Source organism: Bombus impatiens, unplaced genomic scaffold (assembly GCF_000188095.3).
Source record: "Bombus impatiens unplaced genomic scaffold, BIMP_2.2 scf_0222, whole genome shotgun sequence".
NCBI lineage: Eukaryota > Metazoa > Arthropoda > Insecta > Hymenoptera > Apidae > Bombus > Bombus impatiens.
The window spans coordinates 362,107-384,316 of NT_176641.1; the positions used below are offsets into that span (position 1 = coordinate 362,107).

At 34.2% G+C, this 22,210-nt stretch overlaps 1 protein-coding gene across 2 annotated transcripts in view; it reads right to left on the bottom strand.

The window, feature by feature from the left end:
* Positions 1–22,210, bottom strand: part of LOC100746926 (SAM and SH3 domain-containing protein 1-like) — a 376,143-nt gene that overhangs the window by 351,685 nt on the left and 2,248 nt on the right. For both annotated transcript variants that reach the window (XM_033319973.1, XM_012383825.3), the window contains exon 2: positions 21,662–22,210. In XM_033319973.1, the coding sequence (XP_033175864.1) occupies positions 21,662–22,159 (498 nt within the window). In that variant the 5' untranslated portion in view covers positions 22,160–22,210. The remainder of the gene's footprint in view (positions 1–21,661) is intronic.

A 22,210-nucleotide genomic window follows, 5' to 3' on the forward strand; every position in this document is an offset into this window, starting at 1 on the left:
ATTACGAAAAATATACAGTACCCCGCCAAAAGTTGAAAAGATTGGTAACATGAAAAAAAAAGATCGGTACTAACTGACAAAAGAAAAAGATCGCAATGATTCATTCAAATAACCATACTCTTCTGGCATATCAAAATTCATAATCAGGAACTGAGAAGCTATAATTTATTGGCTATAATTCATCATTTTATCAGCACATTATATTCACAACACATTCATCATATCAATTCATTTGCTATAATTTATTCACTATAATTTGAATGGGGAAATTATGATTGCTTGAATATAATTATTTTTATTTAAATTGGGAGTTATAATTTATATAATTATATTCTTTTAATTTGGCAACATCGAACTATTATATTTCTGAAAATTTTCGATGATATTGTGAGCGAATCACGCGAATTAATCCCTTCTCGTGTAAATTTTAAGTGCAGCGCACATGGTGTATGATTTTCTCGTGAAGGTTGCCTACCAGATTAACCCTTGGCTGATAACATCCTCTGAAACTACGATACGATTTACGAATCAAACGTGAAAAGCACAGACTTGTTCGCCTGTAGATTCAACGCGTAACTAAATCGTTGTTTGTTCTGCTGCATAAAAGCTTTTGTTACTACGTCACTTCGATGGTTTAAAAATATAATACATTTTCAACTATCGAAGTAATAGAATCACAATTTATGTGACGTCTTGATACTCAAATACTTGATATTCACTTAACAAATATATTTTTAATTCAACATTTAATGCTCGATCGTAATTGCGTACATAATTCATGATATTACAAACGAATATGAATATGAATAAACGAATATATGTAAATGAATTCGTTATAAAAGTATAACATAGTTAATAATAATTGAAATAAGACCAATATAGACATTTTATCTGCGTGCAGAGATAGCTAAACGGTTACTTCGCGCGAAAAATCGTTACAAGAATCGCAACAAGCTATTTAACAAGCATTTTTCACGTATCGATAGGACGGTTGGAGCGATCGTGACGTACACAGTGGCTATAAAACGCAATTTATCGTTGCACGTCTGCAGCACGGCGATATCGAGCATGCTAAGTACCCTCCGGAAACGCAGAAAAGTGTTTACGCATACGTAACCAGATATATTAGGCCATTGTTCTTAAGATACGCATCGTAGCCACTATTCAGCAACCATCGAGCCAAAAGTTATCGCCTGCGAAACGTTTTATCGCGATAACATCCCTTCTATCCACATTCCGTTCGCGTAATTCATTGCTCAAAGAGTATGTGCTTAGTTGATCTGGCATACTGAGACTTTCAATCAGTATTAATACCAATGTCTGACAAGAACCAAGTGTTTCATAAATACAGAACATTGTTCGATATGGAATGAACTGATCGTAAACTGTGATTATGATTCATCTGCGTCTGACTTCCTTAATATGATCGAAAGTCAACATTCTTTCTCCAGCAATCCAATATTCAAAACTATGACAGACCTAGCTAATGTACTTAGATATATAATAGACCTAGTTAATACATCTTTTAAGAAATACATTTGATAACTCGAACGTACAGTTGATCTTTGTACAACATACATTAGAATAACATGGTATGCGAATGTTCTTGAGAAAGCTCTCATCGATCAAGAAATTTTCTCAAAATAATTTATAGCGTACGATAGGATATATTTATAGGATAGGATTCCCACGAATAATCGTAGGTATGTCTGAAATTACGTACACATTAGATACCGTGTATCGTCATTGTATTGCACGAAAATCGAGCATTGAATACATTCTAAAATCTACTATCTAATAGTGAGAAATAATATAAACTTCCTTTTAAGAGGGGATCCAATTCACAGGATAGAAATATGTTAGTAAAAGATAGCGACATAAAATTCTCAGAAATACAAAGAAATTATACAAAAACGAAGGATCAAATATATGCCATACAATACAAACATGTCATATAAACGTAAATCAGCATAGATGAAATCAATATATTCAAAGAAACAACTTGAATTGCTTTTATCAGATTCGGAAGGAGATATACTTAAACAACGTGTAGTTAAAAATATGGGAAATATGTGAAACGCGATAGAGGATGGTTAGGGGAGAGTTTTCAGCTGGAGGCGATAGGTGAAGCTTCAAACCACATAAAGAATGCAGATAACGTTTGAACCGTGCCGGAAGCGACTCGGTTAACGACTAAAACTGACACAAAAGCGTGGCAAGAGTACAAGAGGGCCAGGCCATCGAGGCCTGATCTAAGGCAGAGGAACCGCTACTTCTTTAGCGCAAATTATTGTAATTTGCATCAGTTAACTCCGTAATTACTTGAGGTTACAGGTTAAAGGACCATTATCGTTTCCTCGCGGGCACAATAACGCGTGAAACCAGTCTCCACGTTCCTATGCCGAGAGCACAATCAACACCTGCCGCCGTATAGATTATCCTCACCGCTTATGGGAAGCCTATTTAAATCACTCTGCTTCATTTATTTCGCGATACTACTACGCTTTTCAAAGAATAAAGGGGAAAACGAGGGACGTCCATTTTTTCGTGGTAACATTTCCATTTTAAAACATATTTTGTTTGAGAACTGAGACTGCAGAATTAACAATCACGACGATTATAATGTTCAATATGTCTGCGCAAGATAACGTTAACGATTTGGCGCGTTGATTAAAAACAATGGAATGTCTATTCTGTACTGAAATAAAGCATAGAATACAATTACCGTAAAACAATAAATATTTTATTAGTCATTCTTTTTTACGATAAGTAAGATATGAAGTTCGTTATATGAACGATACAGTTAGATTCATTAGATCCTGTTCCTTTTCTAGTGGACTTGAGTATCAAAGTTTAATTTTCGCAATAAAGCTGTTTTATGACATTTCTAGCTTTTCTCCTTAGCTTTAAACAAATACAGTGGAGCCTTCCTTATGCGAACTACTATCCGAACACCCTATTATCTGAATATTAATTCTACGATTCGATTATTCTGTTATCTTAACAGATGTCTGCTAGTAACAGATGTTCCTGTTACTCTATTATTGCAAGCAAATGCTATCATTTTATATGTGACGCGCTTCAGTAAAAGTAGATTAAAAAATCTCCGTATTATATGTATAATTGTAAAGTAGAATTCTTTAAATCAATTTAGGCACACTCGGCGCGGTATTTTTAAACATAAATAATTAGAAAATAAACTTCAAGTGTATTCATTATCAAGTAATCGGCATTGTAGCGCGTAAGATAATTGAACAAAGACATATTCAATTTTTACGTACATTAAATTTCATTCAACGTCGGGAATTTATTCGGAGGCAAACAAGATAATCTAAAGGGCAACGACAGAAAAGCAAAGTTAATCAAAGTGGAAGAAAAGGCGATTGTTTCCGAATGACTGAAAGGATAAAAAACGACAAGAAAGGACGGGATCAATATGAAAATGCTAGTAGAACCTCCCTATCTTTGTTACGCTTAAGAACTTGAACGAAAACCAGATAATAAAGCTTGAAATCACAAAAGTTTATATGGCTGTTATTGCAATGCTACTATTGTTAGCTGCCGTATCGTTGTTGCGACGATTCTACAGGTTTTGATACGAAAAGAAATTATGTAACATTGTTCGCGTTTTGTGTATCACCGTCATAAGCTGCATAAATACAAAAAGATCACGTTCGATGGCGAACGATTTATTTTTTTCCACGGTTATGTCTCTCATTCTTCCCATAGAATAATCTATAAAGTATTTCGCGCTAATTAGTCATTCGCCATTTCGTCATATCGTTGAAATTAAGCGTACCAGTGATACGAACGACATCAATTCGACTTGAAAGCCGTGAACGCGATCTACGAGAATTAATTATGTCCTTACTATACAAACTCGTTCGTAAGGCGAAGAATGAAACGGTATAAAACGAATTTCTACGTGCGCGGAATAGTACTTAGAAGTTTTGCAGCTAGAATTCGCGCGTTTGTGGCTTTCTATTCTCTCAACGAACTCGCCAACTTTCATGTGTCAAACTTCTCAGATATCTATATTTCTCGTACAGGTAGCCTGTGACATGCATACTTTATGTAAAGTCTGGTTCATACTGGCTGAATTATACAGCGGCTAGAAACGGTATCGGCACATCATTACGTTCGGTAATATTATGGTATTTGCATACTAATCAAATCGGTCAATATATACTTTTATATGACTATAGGTATTTATGAAAATGAAATGTGGAACCTGATAAAAGAATGATTCATTTGCAAATAAGGATATATGTGACGATAATTTTTATAATATAATAATATATAACCACTGTAATTATACGGTACAACTTAATTGAAGATCACTGAGAGCATGTTCGAAAGTGAATTATGACAGTGTGTGTGTTTAGAGCGTTTTACAATTAAATACTTCAATTTTTAATAAAGTAAAATTTGTATACGATTACTACGACCTACCTTTTTTATTATCGCTTGATATATTAACAAATAAATGTTTAAAAAGATGTTTTTTTTCTATAAGATGTGACGACTTTCGTATTATTGCAGATATAGTAATCGAATATACGGTAGGTATATTACTGTTTTGGTCAATACTTTGGTGATAAAACTAACAAATGAATAAATTTATATTGAAAAACAAATAAAAAATGTACAATAAAATTTTATCATTAAAGTTTTTGATACTCTGAAAAAATTGAACTTGAATATTCATACGCATTCGCGTGTACACCTGCTTGACGAATTGCACCGTATATTAACTACATTGTATGTATTCGACTACCGTCACATATAGACGATCAAATGCACGTGTATCCAACAAATTCTGAAACTCGATTTCCTCGGAAGCGAAGCGCCAAACGAACAAATTTTATTTCGCGTTTTTGCTTTGCTTTTTCATGTAGAATCACCATCTCCGTGCTTATACCGCTTGGTATAGGGACAACTTTGTTACAGGTTACCAAAAATATTTTACGAATATACATGAAATTTACGAGTTTAACCATCCGTCTATCCAATCTTGATCGTCAAAACTAAATACCTTAGTTCAACTATACTTAATAAATTACTAAACTCAACTTCGCAAAGCTTACTGAAAAACTAGAATAACTTTATTTGAAGACTACCAGAGGAATTTAAATTACTCAATTATTAACTCTGTCAAATAATCGAATGTAAACAACCAGCAAGAGCAATTTAAACGAACAAAAAGAAATTTAGGATATTTAGCTGACCGAAATAGCATTATAATTATGATTTGGAGTTTGAAAATTTGTCAAATGTACGATCTTTCAGCGACATATTTTCGTACAGACGAAGTACTTAAAAGAAACGAGATAGTAGAATCGAAGAGTGTAGAAAAAACGATCTTTTAACTGAAAGCTTTCCGCTGTGAGCCGCAGGGAGAACTCACGCGTGCCAGCAATACGTATTCCCTGTGCCTTACGATCTTCCAGTGAAGAAGATTATCAGGCAGGATCGATAGCAGGCGATAGATATAATCAAACCACGTTCGCGTAATGGCGAAATCGTGCCGCTCGTATATTATTCGATTGAACGAATCGAAAATTCGCGGTAATTCGTATTTTGTTTGGACATCGAACGTACACTTCATTCAGTTTCCTGTCGCGCTAAAATGCAAATACAATTTATACGCTGTGACATAAAAATAGGTGAACAAACTTTCATACTATGTATATTCTATTTTTTCTATAGGTAAAAAAGAACACATTTTCATAAAACATATAATGATACTGATTATAGTGAGTATATTAAACTGTGCAAATTTTATGTTAAGTTGTTCTTTGTTTGTAATTTTATGTTTATGTGAAAGTTTATAGTCAATTCCAAAACTACAAAATTATCGTTTAACTCTTTCAGCGTTAATAAACTCATATATGTATAAGCTTTAAAAAATTCTTCATTACACGCAATGAACCTTCATGTGTCTATATAGGTATATGTATCACAACCAATCCTAGTCGTTGCTAAATAAATTTGGAAAAGTAATTAATTGTTTAAGCATAAAGGATATGAGGTGATCGTCGGTGAAGGTGCCCACAAGAAAACTCTTGATTTTCAACAATAACGTTTATTAAACTCTTAGCAATTAACAACAAATAACAATTAACCACAATTAACGATTAACAACGATTAACGATTAATAACAAATAATGATTAATACTGAACTATCAAGAGTCAGCAACTCGTTTCTCTAATAGTGTTTGCTTCGCTATGACGCTTAACCTTTCACACTTCGCAGCTCGGGGCAGAATAAATCTTTTGGTTCGAAACCAAACAGATTCTTTTCTTTGTTGCCCCTCGATATCCCCACTACGCGCGCGTTTATTAGAAGTCCGCGACGGTTGCCGCATATGCATTCTTCCGAATATTCGGCGAAAGAACCGTAGAGATATCGATGGTACATTAGGCCTGTCGGCCTTACGCTTTGAAGGTATAGCGCTTTGTGTCGCGAAGCCGTTGGAAATTTCCGTGGTCGAGTGCCGCCACAGATATATAATTGGTTATATTTTAATGTCTATGATAAATAATATAGAAGTGACGAATAAATAATTCAACGAATTATAATAATAATAATAATAATAATAATAATTTCACTTTTTGATTCCAAAATAATTTCTGGAGCGATCGATATATCTTGTAACAACATTAAAGTTTATTAACCAATATACGATACAATAAAATGTATTGTTACAGTAAGTAACCAGATTGTCGCAGATCTTAGCATTGAAGATGTTAACTTTTCCTCATCCCTGAAGAGCAGAATACAACATCAAAGATCGTCCTCCATTTATTTCAACACCACCCTGTATACAGCCTTTGAGGTTCCGTATTCTAAGAGCTAAAGAAATTTCTTTCTCCTTCGTTAAAGACGAAAAGGCGATTGACTATAAGGACGACAAAAAAAACCTGACGGAAGTAATTAAACAGCCGGAGAACCTCGCTCGCCAGAAGTCGAGTAATAGCTCTGCTTCGTCTTCCTCTGGTTGTTGGAGCGATAAAAATTGCATAGACTGACGAGGGGGTTGTGCAGTTGCGCCGATTTCCACACTGCCATTTTTCTGGCGGGCCACGGCTCGGCAGGCGGAAGTAAATCTGCCTCGTTCGCAAATCGGGGGAAATCTTGCTTGGTAAGAGAGATATCCAGGCAGTAGCAGCTGAGTCTTTGGTCGATGCTTTGCCCGCGAAACGAAGTTAAAGGAGCTTGATATATTGTGTGCAGCCTCGTACGAAACTATCCCGGAAACGGTAATAATTCATGGCCGGTTAACGGAATGGCATTAAAGATTCCCGACTTGCTACTATTCTTACGCCGTTACGCGTCAATTCGATCCTCCTCACAATGAAGCCATTACACGTATATCTCGATACGCCTCGAACGAGACGAAATTTTCAGAGTACATAATCTGACTTCATATCCCGCACGAATTGCCACCAGGCATTCCGTATCTGGGTCAAACTATTTAGGTTTTCTAAGCAATGTCTAATTTCGCTTCTACAACCAACCCTCATCTCTTTTGCACAAACGAGTTTATACACGTAAAGAGACAGAGTTTAGGTAAGATTGGAATAATCTACGGAAGGCTTAAACAAATAACTATGAGAAGCTATACAGAAGTAGCAGAATTTAGGAAAGAAAATGTAAAATGTTTGCGAGTATATAATTTAATTACAGTTTAATCTCTGATACGTATTTACGGTTGTTAAACGGCACGTACATTTCGTGCATTCATTTATAATACTTTAAACGCTTCTAATTTAGCATTTCTAACAATGTATTGTAACAAGGCACGATTATAAAATTTCGTGTATATATAGATATCTTTCTGTTTTACTTTTATTAAGTGAAATGTGGTCAGTTTTGCACCTATTTCGGTTCTAAACGTCCTGTGTATTGTAAAGATATTCGGTATATATTTTCCGAATTAATGACTAACTGCCTTAACATTTTTAAAACTTGCACAATCTGAACAAAATTTTGCAATCATTATAAATATTTATTGCCTTGAAATATATGAGAAATATATTTATATTTTTACTTGTCTAACGATAAAATTAGTTAATAAATTTATAATTCTTTTTAAACTATAGTTTCTTTACAAAAATATTTCATTTCTAATGATACCAATCTCAGCTTAGGTTTTACATTTCATTTCCATGGGCTTGACTTCAACCAGAAATGCCTTTTGAATTTTATGACAGTAAAACGGTCTTATATCAAAGGTAAATTAATCCTTTGTTCTCGAATGTAGAGCTGTACTTGACATGGATATTTCTAATACTACATTGCATATTTGTGAAATATAACGTGCACTCTTTGTCTTCATTTCATACCTCAATGTGAATAGCAGCGTGCTGTATTGAAATAATAGTAGACTGTAGTTTTTACAATTCTCTGGATTTCTTACTGAGAATTTTATACTGAAAAATACTCAGCTTGAAGAATAATCGAAGATGATCTTTGATTACAATGAAAACAGGCAACCAGTTGATTTAGCAGACATTACTTCATACATAAAACATCGATATGATAGAGGAAATTATTCTTCCGGAGTTCTGAATCAATCATATCAGCATACAAATGATATGCACGAAACACATCGTTAGCAGATCATAATACAAAATTCTGATCAAATACTCGAAACAATTGTTTGAAAATTATCGATCATCTATACTGAAATTAAGATAAATGCGCGATGCCTTCATATTAAGTTTCAACTAGTATATTTATATATTATTGCGTTATAAGTCAAAATTTCCGTAAAAATGTCATAATTGATATTTCAAAATCTTATATTTTAAATCTAGAATTTTAGAATATTTTATTTTATGCCACATTCTGTGTTTTACGTGATAAAGGTCATCTATATCATTTATCGCGTAGAACACAATATAAATTAATCTTAAATATTTCAAAACTCCAAATTAGAACTATTTTAATTTCGAAACTAAAATTTAATATATTTTATACGTTAATTCTAAATATTTATAGTTTATAGTTTAAACTATATGTTGAATCTCCTACAGGTTGCAAAAAGTTACAGACTCGGCTATTAGTCGACTCTTTGTCATCTCTTCTTCGCTATATATCGCAATCACGTTCGAAACTTGGAATCTTTGTTACAAAAAGATCTATCCATTGGCCATAAGATCCTCTTTCGTTCCGTTTTCCCCTTTTTCGGCATTAGTCCACCGAGCTTTTTGCTTCCTTACTTTGGGTCTCGCTTAATCCCCACTAACGAGACTATGCTTTTGTTTCACAGTGGATCCAGACCTCAGACTATCCTACCCTCTTGGACGATCGATCGGTCATTGCTGATAAGAGTACCATGTCTGCTACTGATTTTATCAGCATTCGGTGCGTAACGCTACTGATATACCGGACCCGATAACAGTCGACCACTATGAAGCCAAATCACTTAAGATCGCATTTCTTCCACTTCACTGAGCACAACTGTGAGTACAGTATGCACTGCTATATTTATATCTTTCCCAGCGCTAATATTTTTAATGCAGCACGTAGATACATTATGCAAAATTATTCTTCACAGAAAAAATCTGGTTTAATTTATTCTAAAAGAGAAATTCATTTCAAATTGCCTAACTTGCTTTCATGAATATACTCCTGTGTAGAGACGTGTACCACTCAGATTTAAAAAAGTACTGACCCTATTTAAATAACGTCTGTGTAAAAGCTAGAAACAGATAAGTAATGTAATTCATAGGTACTCACGATAAATAGCAAGTTAAAAAGTGCCTCTATAACGTATTAATAGATCTAAAAGAAACAATAATTTGAAGAAACCAACCAACGTTCTCTCTCGTTTTACAAAATTCCGCTAGTAGCCGTTATTTCTAATAAAGACGACCACAGTCGATAAAATGTTGAAAACTCGGTGGCTACGTTCTAAGTCTAGCCTAATAAAGCGTTTAACAAGGAAAAACGAAGAAGCGAGGAGTCAAGTACCGTTAACGAATATCGATAACGTATTAGCAAGGAAATTAACTTAAAGTTAACCGTAGTTGAGGAACACCTTTCACTTTCAGCGTGGCCACCAAGTTCACCGCAGCTTCTATCGAAACAATTATTGCCATCGTTACAGGAAACTTCCGGTGTTGGTAACGATCCACGAATACAAACACTCGACGAACCATAAACCCCCTCGATAACCGAGCAAACGTCGTGGTGGTGAAGCTTTTAGAACAAGAACGCAGTGCACCGATCGGCTTGATCGTATTTTCCGGTGCGATCGATCGCCCATAGAAACATCGACGAACGATGTCCCTCTCTCCTCCTTTCCTTTTACCAATAACGATGGCATTCTGGCGGAAAGCAAAGCCGACGCAATGGCTTTAGACTGTTACAGGGACAAGAGACTGGGCTACGCTCCCCGCCTGCACCATTAGCGTTGCAATTAAACATGTTTATTACCAGGCAACCGTAATACAACCCGGCGAGTCCTTAATGTTGCCTAGATAGCGCTGCATGCATTGCGTGCCAGCCTACCAACTCGATGAGGGAATAGTCCGTACGGTAATGCTTCTACTTATTGTTAGTTAGCTACACTCATGTAGATTCATGCAGGTGGAAAAAATGTTCTCGTACATTTACACTTAAATTTTGATATTATCCCATGATTATCAGACATCAGGTTCGTCTTTCTGTATAGGTACCATTGTGAATGCTCTATGTATTAGTATGGTGATTTAGGTGGTTAAAGTTAGTAGACCAAGACACGAACCTAGTTATATTCTACATATGCATGTCTTGAAGATTGTTAATTCGATCAGCTGTGATATTTACCTTATTGATAAGCCCCTTCTCTCTCGTTTTTTTTTCTCTTAGAGGTGAAATATTCTTAATATAACACTACAGATATAATGCTTCTACGATGTTTCAGCTTCGTAGATGTACGGAAGCGAAAAAAATGTAACCATACGTTTGCACTCGAATTTCTACGCTTCCCTATAGGGATTTAAATGGTAAAGTTAGTTAGAGCGAACGCAGCTCTACGTATGATTTGAGAATTGTTAATTAACGGAATTTTTCAACTTACTCCATTTTATAATTATTAAATAGTGAAACGTGAATGTATTGCAATCCCTTTATTGTTGTTTTAAACATAAAGCTTCAAAAACCACGATATAAAGTTACACAATGTCACTTATTAATGAACTTTAAGTAACAGTTAAGAAACGGTTTGTTGCTTTCTACTTTCACATAATTATTTCCTATGTCATCGTTAGTTAACAAAGAAAATGGGCGAAAGAATAGCTAGGAAACGAATAAATTCTATTAATGCACAAAGACGACGGAAGAACAAACTTCCTCTATCTCCCTCAGTGATTGCGCGTAATGCAATTTAATATACCTCAGGTTATTACTGACGAGATAATGCATTCGTAAATAAGCGTTCCGTTCTTACAGTACGTTTACGCGCTCTTTCCTCTTCATTTCCTTCCCTTTGTCCCCTACCTTTCCCTCTTATTATCCGTCTAATGTTTTCCCTGTCTTATTTTCAGTCCTATCTGATTTTCTAACTGCTGCAGAGCCCAATATCGGAATATCCAACGGATAGTGAACCACGATTCTATAAGTAGTCACTGCACCCAATTTACAGAGTGAGCAAATTGTTAGAAGGTATAGCCTATCCAGAACTGATGAGCATCGTGCTACTTCGATATACGGATTTTGATTCATCATCGAAAACAAAGCCCAGTGAAATTGTTCCAGATAAAATGGAATTGGAAATTTATACAGCTATTTTTAATTAAACCTTTTGAATTTCTAACGAGATGGGTTACGCGTTTTATTTATACGCAGAAAAACTGGCTAACATTTTTAAATCATATTGTATACCTAGGCAGTATTTATAATTATTGTGCGTCATACAATACTCGTGAATTAATTTTCAATTTGCAACTTCAATATGCTATGATACATCATGTGGACAGTAATTCGCCCCGAGATTTATGGATTAATAAATAATATATCATGTATTTGTCAAATTTATCATCACAACTACACTTGTGCAGTGTTAATATGATAATCATATTAGCACAAAGATTGACATATTTAAATCTTTTTAAAAAAACCTCTATTCCGCCCAAAAGATCAGTTTCTTTCATCGGATTATATTCCTTGTAATCGAAACGTTTATAATTTGGAAAAGATATTTTTCAATTATAAGAAAAGTGTAATTTAACTGCTTCTACATATACCATATATATAAAATATCGAACATATATCTGACAGTAATTACATAATTGACAGAAATGAAGTTAAAAAAAGCATGTAACAAATATCATCATACAAACGTGTCTCAAAATTTTATTTTTAATGTTAGAACCGAATAAGATTGAAATACTTTAAGGGCGAAGCGTGAAAACAGGTATTCGAATGCATGAATGGAGGAATGATTAACTCATTCTAATAGATATAAATTACTACCTGAATGTCTATTTAAATCGAGTGGTTTAAACGGCGCATAGGTGAGAAGGAATCTTTACTGGAGATTAAACTGGCAAGATGGACATCGACCACACTCGAGTGAAAAGCAAATGAAAAAGACAGAGAGATAAAGAGAAAGAGAAAGAGGATTCAAAAAAGAAACATCAAAGAGGGTTCTCTGTCCAAAGGGATTTCTACTCTCATCGTGGACATTCAGAGATATACGCGCAACTCTGGCAAAGCACGCTCGATGTGTATGTGTGTATATACACGGTTGACCTAACGTAATCCTGTTCTCATCTCCCTTCTCCCTATGTCTCGCTTCAGCATGCGAAATGCTTGTGTGTATGCACTACTTCGCGGCTGGATTATCATGAGAACGAGGCAGAATGACATTACGATGTTAAACATTTTTCAGACACTCGTGCGAAACTTGTGTCGTTGTCATACGCACGAATAAAAGGAAGAAAATGGCAATGAGAAGTGCATTGAAAGCATCACCAACAAACAGCGCGTACACTTGCTTGGGGAAAACGTTTTATCACGCAATTAAATTACCTCGAAATACAACAGATTTTTAAAATGCCAAGTAATGCTCATCTTAAACAAAAATTTCACCATCCCGTCTCCATAACGTTGTTTGTCCATTTTGTTGCATTTTATTACGACTATCCGGATATTTTTTAAGTTAGAGAATATATAATCTCAATAGCACGACGACTGGCTAGTTTCGATCGCGTCGGGAATTAATAAAACGTGGTTATTAGAAAATTCAATAGTACATATCGATGCCGTATAGTAATAATTAATACTCATATAATGCTGATGTAGTGCTATGGATATAGTAGTGTTAAAATTATTCATGTTGATACATATTTTCCTAATTTCGTTAAAAATACAAATAATGTTCGAACTCAATTCTCATTTCATGGAAAAACTACTCTATCGTCAATTAAGAACAGATTCCCTATAAATTGAGGGATATTCAGTTTGTTTTTTGCGAGGATATTTACTAATTTTTTTTACAAAAGTATTTTTCAGTAATAAGAATTATTAATAATTTACAGCTGTTGATGTTTCTTATAACACGGTCTTTAACTTTTCGAGTAATTTACTGCTTTGTTGCTTTTACAAATTACAATTACCTGCAGCTGTTACAAATGAAATTATTTCAAATGCTTGGATCCCTTACAAATATTATTGTACCACGTACGAAATTTCTTTAATATTGAAATAACGTAGAATGAAAGTTGCATATTAATTATTTGCTAATGAGATAGTATAATACGTTGGACTGATTGTACCAGAAGGTCAGTGATCTAAAGATCAATTATCCAGGCGCCAATTATCTGATCTCCCGATTGCAGAGACACTGATTTCCTGATCAATGATTATCAGGGTGTGTAATCGGAAACTCTTATATTTATGAGTGAGGAAGCAATTTTGTCTCGATAATTGAATATTTATCTCATTAACATATATAATAAGATAAATTTCATTTAAAATAGGCTGACATCGTTTGAAAAAGATAGAGATAAAAAAGATCAATTTTACTGCTACGTTCTTTCTACCGTGTCCCTCTGATGTTCTCGGCAGCACGAAAAATAACGAAGTCTATACATTTAAATTACAGATGCTTTAATCAAGATCTGAACCACTCTGCTGAAGATTCGAGCCACTGATCGAAGTTCAATTTCGTGCTTCTTCGAATCCCAATTTCTGTTAGTTTCCTAGTCGAATCTAATACTTACAGATTAATATCTGATTAAATTCGTTTGAAATAAAATCCAATCGCTGTATCTGCTTAATTTATATTTGACTTGATTAAAGCAACGATTTTATTATCCATAGTTTAATTTATAGCTGCGCTTTCTTAATGGCCTGACATAAATGTAAAAAATGCTTTGTTAAATCTACACATGGAAAATAAAAAGAAATAGTAAAAATGAATACATATTGATTTTTAAAATGCATCATCCAATTTTTCAAGATAATTGCTAAATAATCACGAATTTGAGACTACATGAAGTATCTTGGAAGAACTACTATCATTTCAAAATCTAAATTAAACGAAAATCATGGTAGTCTTGCATAAATATCATAAGTATCTCTATTCTTAAGGGACCCAGCTATCTAACAGAATCTAATTTCTCAAAGTAAAACCACCTTACAACTCTTTTACCAATACTCAAATTTGTGTAGCTGATGTGACAATAAAAAAAATACTACATTTCCGCTGACCTATCGTAATATTATTTCTGTTGGATTATTGTAACATTCCTAATAGATTTCTCTTAACGCGTCCTAATAACAATAAAAAAACGTTTCATGTAACGCTATAAACACCGTAGAAATCCAGCATCTAGTTTGAAACTAAATTCTCTGCTAAGCATAGTGTACGTACAGCTGGAAGGCAATATCATGCTTAATACTTTTCTTTATGCACCATTAAGATGCAAAGAGGACAATGTTAGTTATAATGAAACGGAACGGCTTGGTGCTTTATTAGGACGCTTTGCAGCGATGCTACTTCATTAACGTTTTGGCAAACTTGGCCTTTCGCAGGTGTCGAGGAAAGCTATGTTTCTTCCTTTCGACAGAAGAAAGGAAAAGAGGGAAGAGATGCAGGAGAGTTGCACGTATACGAGCTGAAGAAGAAGAAATCTTATCGTTAAATCGCGGAAAGAAACAGAGGCGGAAGAAGGAAGGCGAAGGTCGAGAAAGAAACGAAAGATTATTAATGGCTCTTTCTACGAAAACCATAAATTTCTTACACGTACTGTATGCCCTATCAAATATCCAAGATTTTCCTGATTACTTTCCTGATCTAGATGCGTGTTATGTATGCTTCGGGTGATATACCATAGAAATATTCATTTATATTTCATCACACGAAATATATCTTCCTCCTTCCAAGATTGGAATAGAATGGTTTCTCTCGTGTACCAGAATGTAATAAGAGCGTCATTAAATTTTTTAATGAAACGAGAGTACCGTTAAATTGTAGTGTTCTAAAAGTAGAGCGTTTATCAATCTATAGCAATGGATTGTTATCTACTTCTTATGATGAGGTAAGGCAACGCCATATACATATACAGTTATCTACAAAAGCTTCGTACATACCATAAAAAAGAGCATATATATTAAAATAAGTGTTAGAAAATGTCAATACAAAATTAGTATAACTATCACAATATCCTAAAAATAATTAAATAATTCTACATGTTCATAAAAAGGACTTCTTTTAAAAATGGTCAATCGTATCCTAGCCAAATTAATTCTAACGCAAGCAATCGGAACAGGCTACATTACAACATTTAAAAAAATCCGACAATTGCTCATATCTATACTTTGGGATATCTATATTTGCATTCTCTATACAAAAGAAAAATGATGAATATCGATATTTGGAAACGACAAATCATGTCTCACCTAAATTCTAACGCAAACAACATTAAGAGATTACTTCAGAGAAAAATAAGAGAAATAATACGAAAATTCTTTGTGTCCCTATTCAAGGATAGCTATATTGCGATGAAAACTGGCATTCATTATCAAGAGCAATCGAATTATTGCTAGAATAATCGAAGTATATTGCTAACCGTACCTATATTCGGACAATTACGCAGCATACGGATATATTTTCATTGTCCAAAGTCTAAAACATAATGTTCCCTTTCTTCCACAGCCCTATTTCTACATAGAATAAGAGAATCTCATTCGTCGCGTTTGATATTTCATGGAAACGTATTCGATCGGCCGCCTACAAGGTAGAACGGGTTAGAAAGAGGAAAGGAGCTGGAAACGGACGGTTCAGAAAGAGCTGTGACGGGGTTGGCTAAGGGATAGGTATATCGATTGAACATTTGCTCAAATATTTAAACGCTATTACTGCTGGTCTGCGTACAGTTATACTATACGATGAACTCGGTCGCCGTACTCTCTCCTCTTGTCTGGAATAGCTGAAACTACTAAATTGCTCGATCATAGCGCATTTCTCCTGTTTCGCGTCTCAGCAACAATCACGCGTTATGCTATCCCACCATACAATTCAACATGACACTTCAACCACTTGATTATTCCATGTTTGGATTATGCATTAATACAAGCTGAGACAACAAAGCTGGATTTCAATGAAAGCTCTCTTTGTGCTTGCAAGCAAACAATGAATAATTCATAATAAATAGATGATTTTCATTTAGTTAGAAATTAATTGTATTAAATCCATGTTCCGTCTTTTTACAATTTATTATTTGGATTTATTCTTCGTTCAGATCTTAAGAAACGTAGATCTTAGAGGAATGTTCATAATATTTGGTTAAAACGAAACAAAAGATATTTCTTGTTTGCAATTCTCAAATTTTATCGAACATTCGTAGTTTTTGTATAACGTTCAAGTATGCATTTAATGAAGATAAGTTCTGATTTAAACGACAATATTTTTTATGAAAACGATCTTATACTATATAAAACAATGAATCAAATCCTACACTACTAATCGTGCTAGATACATTTATTTACAGAAAATGGTACCTCGACTTCTACAATTTTTGACATGCAGTAAACTTATACAAATAAAAATAAAATAAACTTTTCTGTATCTATGTTGTTTGAACAAATATGCAAAATGCACAAGATAAACAGAACTTTTAAAAACAAAATAAATTTCATTCCAGAGTCTTCAATTTTCACTAACTCTGAAGGAAGTACGTATTTCGTTTGTGACCTCTACAACTGTACTACACACTTTTGCATTATTCTCTGAGAATAAAGTTTTCTTAAATTGCCTTGCGGTGCTCTCGACTGTAGCTGCTAGTTGTACCATGAAAGAGCAGCTAACAACAAATAAATAGGCGCATAGTGGCACTGATCGTATCGCGGGTGCCGTGATTGACTACGTGGTCCCTATACTTGGAATGTTGATTGACCAGATATCCAGTTGAGGCGTCGAACAAATCGGACCTTCCGGATTGGACCAATAAATACGAAAGTATGCTTCCAAGCCGGAGGTAGTACCTACATATCACTTGGCCGAAGGTCGATATATTCGCGAGAGAGCCTTGGTTACACGCGTGCACGCACGCCCACAGGAACATGTGCGTTCTGCATCGAGAGGGAACAAGGAGCAGATGACGACCGGACCACCGTGCTCTGAGAGAGAACAGGTATTTTTATTGCGTTCCTTTCCCTTTTGCAATCATTTGTGCGCAAGCACCAGCACTTCCACAAGGGAAAATTTAATATAAAGGGTGTTTCTCCTTATTGTTCGACGTTATTTAACTATTTCCATTTATTAAATTTTTATTATTTTATATTATTTTGTAATATTTTTTTAATATTTCGAAACAACTTATTCAAGTACTATTTTCGATAACATTTACTTTGTATTAATATAGAAAATGAATTCTCTCTAAAAATGGTACAGGGAAACCAAAAAAGATGTTTGGAACACTTTTTGTTTGCTCTTTTGAACACAGGTAACATGTTCTTCACGTATATTTTATATTTTAAAGATAAGCTTGCGTTCTCAAATTCTTTTCGGAAATAATATTTATTTGTCTCACATCCTCGTTATGTATCAAATTTTGAATACGTATCATGTAAAGAACATTTGACCTATATATTAATCTATGTAATTTAGAATTTACACACTTATTCTGTTTTATTTCTCATCAAACTAATATCAAAATATTTGAGTTTGCACTATGCGTAATAAATATTTGTAACTCTGTGTATATTTAAATATGCATATTTGCAATACTGTCAAATTTGTTTTAAACCGACATTTGCTCACAAGCAAAGTCAATATTACATTTCAAAATATACTACTAATTACAAAACACGCAATCTGCGAAACTTTTCCTACCTGAATTTTCGTACAAATATTATTTCAAATATTCTCAGCTAACAAACTTTTTGTGATGTTCCTATCAATAATTTATTCGTATATCTATCTATCGATCAGCTGCACTCAAGGAACTCTACGAGCTAGTAACTTTATTAATGACCGGATAGTAAAGATAATCTTTTTACAGTCTCGAGTAATAAAATCCATTTCATAAAACTCCCAAATATTTTTTCGTAAATTCGTAAAATTGATTATAATACTGGAATAACAGCGGTTAATCCATTGCGATGGGATTGAATTAAAATTCGGAAACCAATAGGAGAGAGTGCGGATGCGAAACGTAGCATACGTGCTCGTAAATTTTCGGCCGCGGTACAATCGTAATTGCTACGTAATTTACAGTCTCCGCAAAAGCTGGCCTTTTGTCATTCAAATTCGACGGCTGCCACGATTTGTTTACGCGGTACCTTTACCAATGCGCTAAGCATCATGACCATAAACCAGTAAAATAGGGCCCCAGCCATGTAAATACGAGGTCATAATGTCAAGAAACGGACGTAAGTAATGGCAGACTTATCCTCGACGATAGAATTACCCACACGCTTACACAGTATGTACCAATATCAGACGTACATTTCTTTTTTCAAAGTGCACTTAGCTCTTCTCGCGATTAATTAACACAAGCAGATACTGGAAAGACGTTGTCCAGCTATGTGAATCATTAGCGACTACGATCATATTTAAAGCTATTTCAAATCGATAATGTGGCTAGGCTTCATATTCATGACAGTGATACAACGCGTTGGTACAGTGACGTTCTAATAATCACTTCAATTGTGTACTTTGTCTTTAGCTCAATTTCAGTTTCATTAGTAGTCGGATTGGTAATACGTGGTATGACAATACAATTTATTAGTTTACGACACTATGATCGACGTAACTTCTGTTACCGGGATTGTCGGATGAATCTGTTATTTATTTCCCTTCCTTTTTCAATCGCGGTAACAAAAGATTCTAAATCTTCGCGCAGAGAAGTTTTTCTTGTACGTTTATACAAGTAGCTATGACATTAACGTCCATTTTGTAAATATACATATATCGCTTCGTTTATTACGTACTCTTTTACATTTTTGCTCATATTATCAGGACAAGGAAAGGTTTTATAAAAAATAACAAGCGAATTTTAAGTACATTTTAGGTAAACAAAATGCATAATTCATTTTAATTGAAAAATTTACAAGTTCCAGTCATTTTGTCCTATGAAAGTTGATGAGATAATAAGAATAATTTTAAGGAAACGATACCTACACAACTATAACTTAAACATATACATTTTTGCTTACAACAAAAGTACAGATTTATAATTATCTATGTTTGCTAATCTAAAAATTAGAAGAAGGGACGATTAAAACATCGAAAGTTTGAATCAAACTGGTGCAATTTAATCGGACGTCATGTATATGGACCTGATAACGCTCAATGCGTAGTCTTTAGATAAGAAAATATGTTTCATATTCGTTAATGTTTTTCAATTGAAACTTCAGAAATACCGTTCCCAACTACTTCTGCATGAAAATATGATGCACTTTTTTAAAATTGTTTGCCTTTTAAAACGTAAAGCCTGTGGTTATTCCGGATGGTTTGTATTCACAAACAAAAAATGTAATTACGCATGAGATGCGGCTATTTGTCTTTATCGTCGCATAACTTCAATTTTTGAAACAATATTATCGAACCACACACTTTTCTACTTTTTTCTACTTACAATTTACATAACACAAATGTGCAAATCATGAATAAAAGTTTAAAAATCAATACGACTACATTCTTCAAACTTTATTTTGTGCTATCTTATTTCTCTTTTAATTCCAGCATTCGTTATAAGACCTAAATGTAGACTATTGAGTGATTCAGTTAAATAGTTAAAAATGAAGCGATTATAAATATTAATTGGAATCGACTTATGTAAATGAATCTTCTCCAACATTCAATAAATTTGTACTAGTTATCAAAATAAATGTATAATTTTGATACAGTATTTAGGGCGGCTGCACGCATTTATATTTATTTCATTATATTTAATTTTATTATATTTAAATTTCAAGAAATTTGAGACAGGCTCTTATCGCTAATCAATCGAGCTTGAAAGCCAGACATATTATTTATCACATATTAAAAGTACATAAACGATAGGAACTTCAAAAACGAAGAATTTCCTTAATGAAATATATATATATTTATTTATTTCTAATTATTGTTATTTTGATTAATCGTTTTCATAAAAAATATAAAACAAAAATATGATGAAATGTTTCGTTAAAATGTATAAACTACACGTTGTCTTCGGAAAGATATAATGAATACATATATACATCGTAGAACGTATAAAATTATAGTACGCGTCTTATCTGAAGCAGTGGGGTTACTGTAACGAAATAATGAATCAGTGAATTATCTACATTCTCAAGGCGTGTCTCTACAAGGGTTACGAGTTTTCTGCATTATCTTGCTTTTCTTCTGAAACATCCTCTTGATTCATATAGTTATTTCACAATTTGATAATTCGATTCGTATTTCCGATATTGATCATAAATAACCAAAAATATTATGGCGCTAATATAATTAACGATAATTTATAAATCTGCCTTTTCTATTAACTTCGATCATAGAATCATAGATATATACGTTAAATTTATTATTTTATCCCATAAATTATATTTATTGTTAGAATTATTCATTTCAATCCATTCAGAAAAATAGATTATTTTCGTACAATTAATAAGGATGACAAATTCGGCCTTCCCTTATAAATTCTTTCGCTCAACATACTCTGTTTCTAAAGAATACGGCAAATTCTCTTTTATCCATTTGTAACAGAATATCTCTGATACGAGATTACAATGCGTATCATAATAATCTAATCTAAAATAAAATAACACATAAAAAAAACTAGAAAAGAAATAAACTACCTCATAAACGTCCATGAAAAAAATCGCAAAGTTATTATTACAACAAACGGATAGATGTGCTAGTCAATGACAGGTTGGAATTAAAAATAAAAACGTGAAAGAAATTTCAGGGAAGAAGGGAAAGAAATCAAAAAGCGAAATACTTCCAAGGATGATAAAGTTCCGTGAATTCCATGTAACTCATCTTATATCGTACCGAGCTTCTAGCCGTAAATTTTTTCGCAGCATTTTTTACCATAGGAAGCAAATAACTAACTTTGTCTTAAACGTAATAGTCAGGTATAGCGATGAAGAAAATTTACGTCCATAAAGAGAAAGAAGGAGCGAGAGAAAGGATAAGAAAAACGAACAAAAAGGAAAAAGGACAAGCTGACTTACCGGTGTTGTGTAAGGTTGACAAGCCAGCCTGATGCCGTCGTGCCTCAGCTTCTCCTGCAGCAGCACCCGTAGCTGCATCCTTGGGATTCTGACGAGCTCCGCCTTTCCCTCCTCGTACTCGTCCGCGAACTTGGTTAATTCCTGACCACCGCTCGAAGAGCTGGCAGTCGGCGAAGCCCTCTGCGCTTCTTTATCGCTGAGCGGTCTCTCAGAAGACGTTCTAGAAGATTTCGAGCTGACATTGTCGCACAAACAATCGTTGCTTTCTTCCAAGGTGAAGTAAACGCTCGCAGCACCCTCTTCTCTCAGTGTCTTCACCGATTGAAGTAATCTAGCTCTATGCGTTTGATTGAACACTCCAATCGCATCCAGATCAGGATCACCGATTTGCTTACAAATCTCAAGGTCGTCGTAGCCATTGTCGATGAACGACTCGGAATATTGGCCTAAGTGAAGCGAGCGCAGCCACTCAACCACAATGTTGCTAGCCATCGTCATGTCTGTCGTTGGCGAGGAGTGCGAGGGCTTTATCACGCCCCCGCCGCTCTC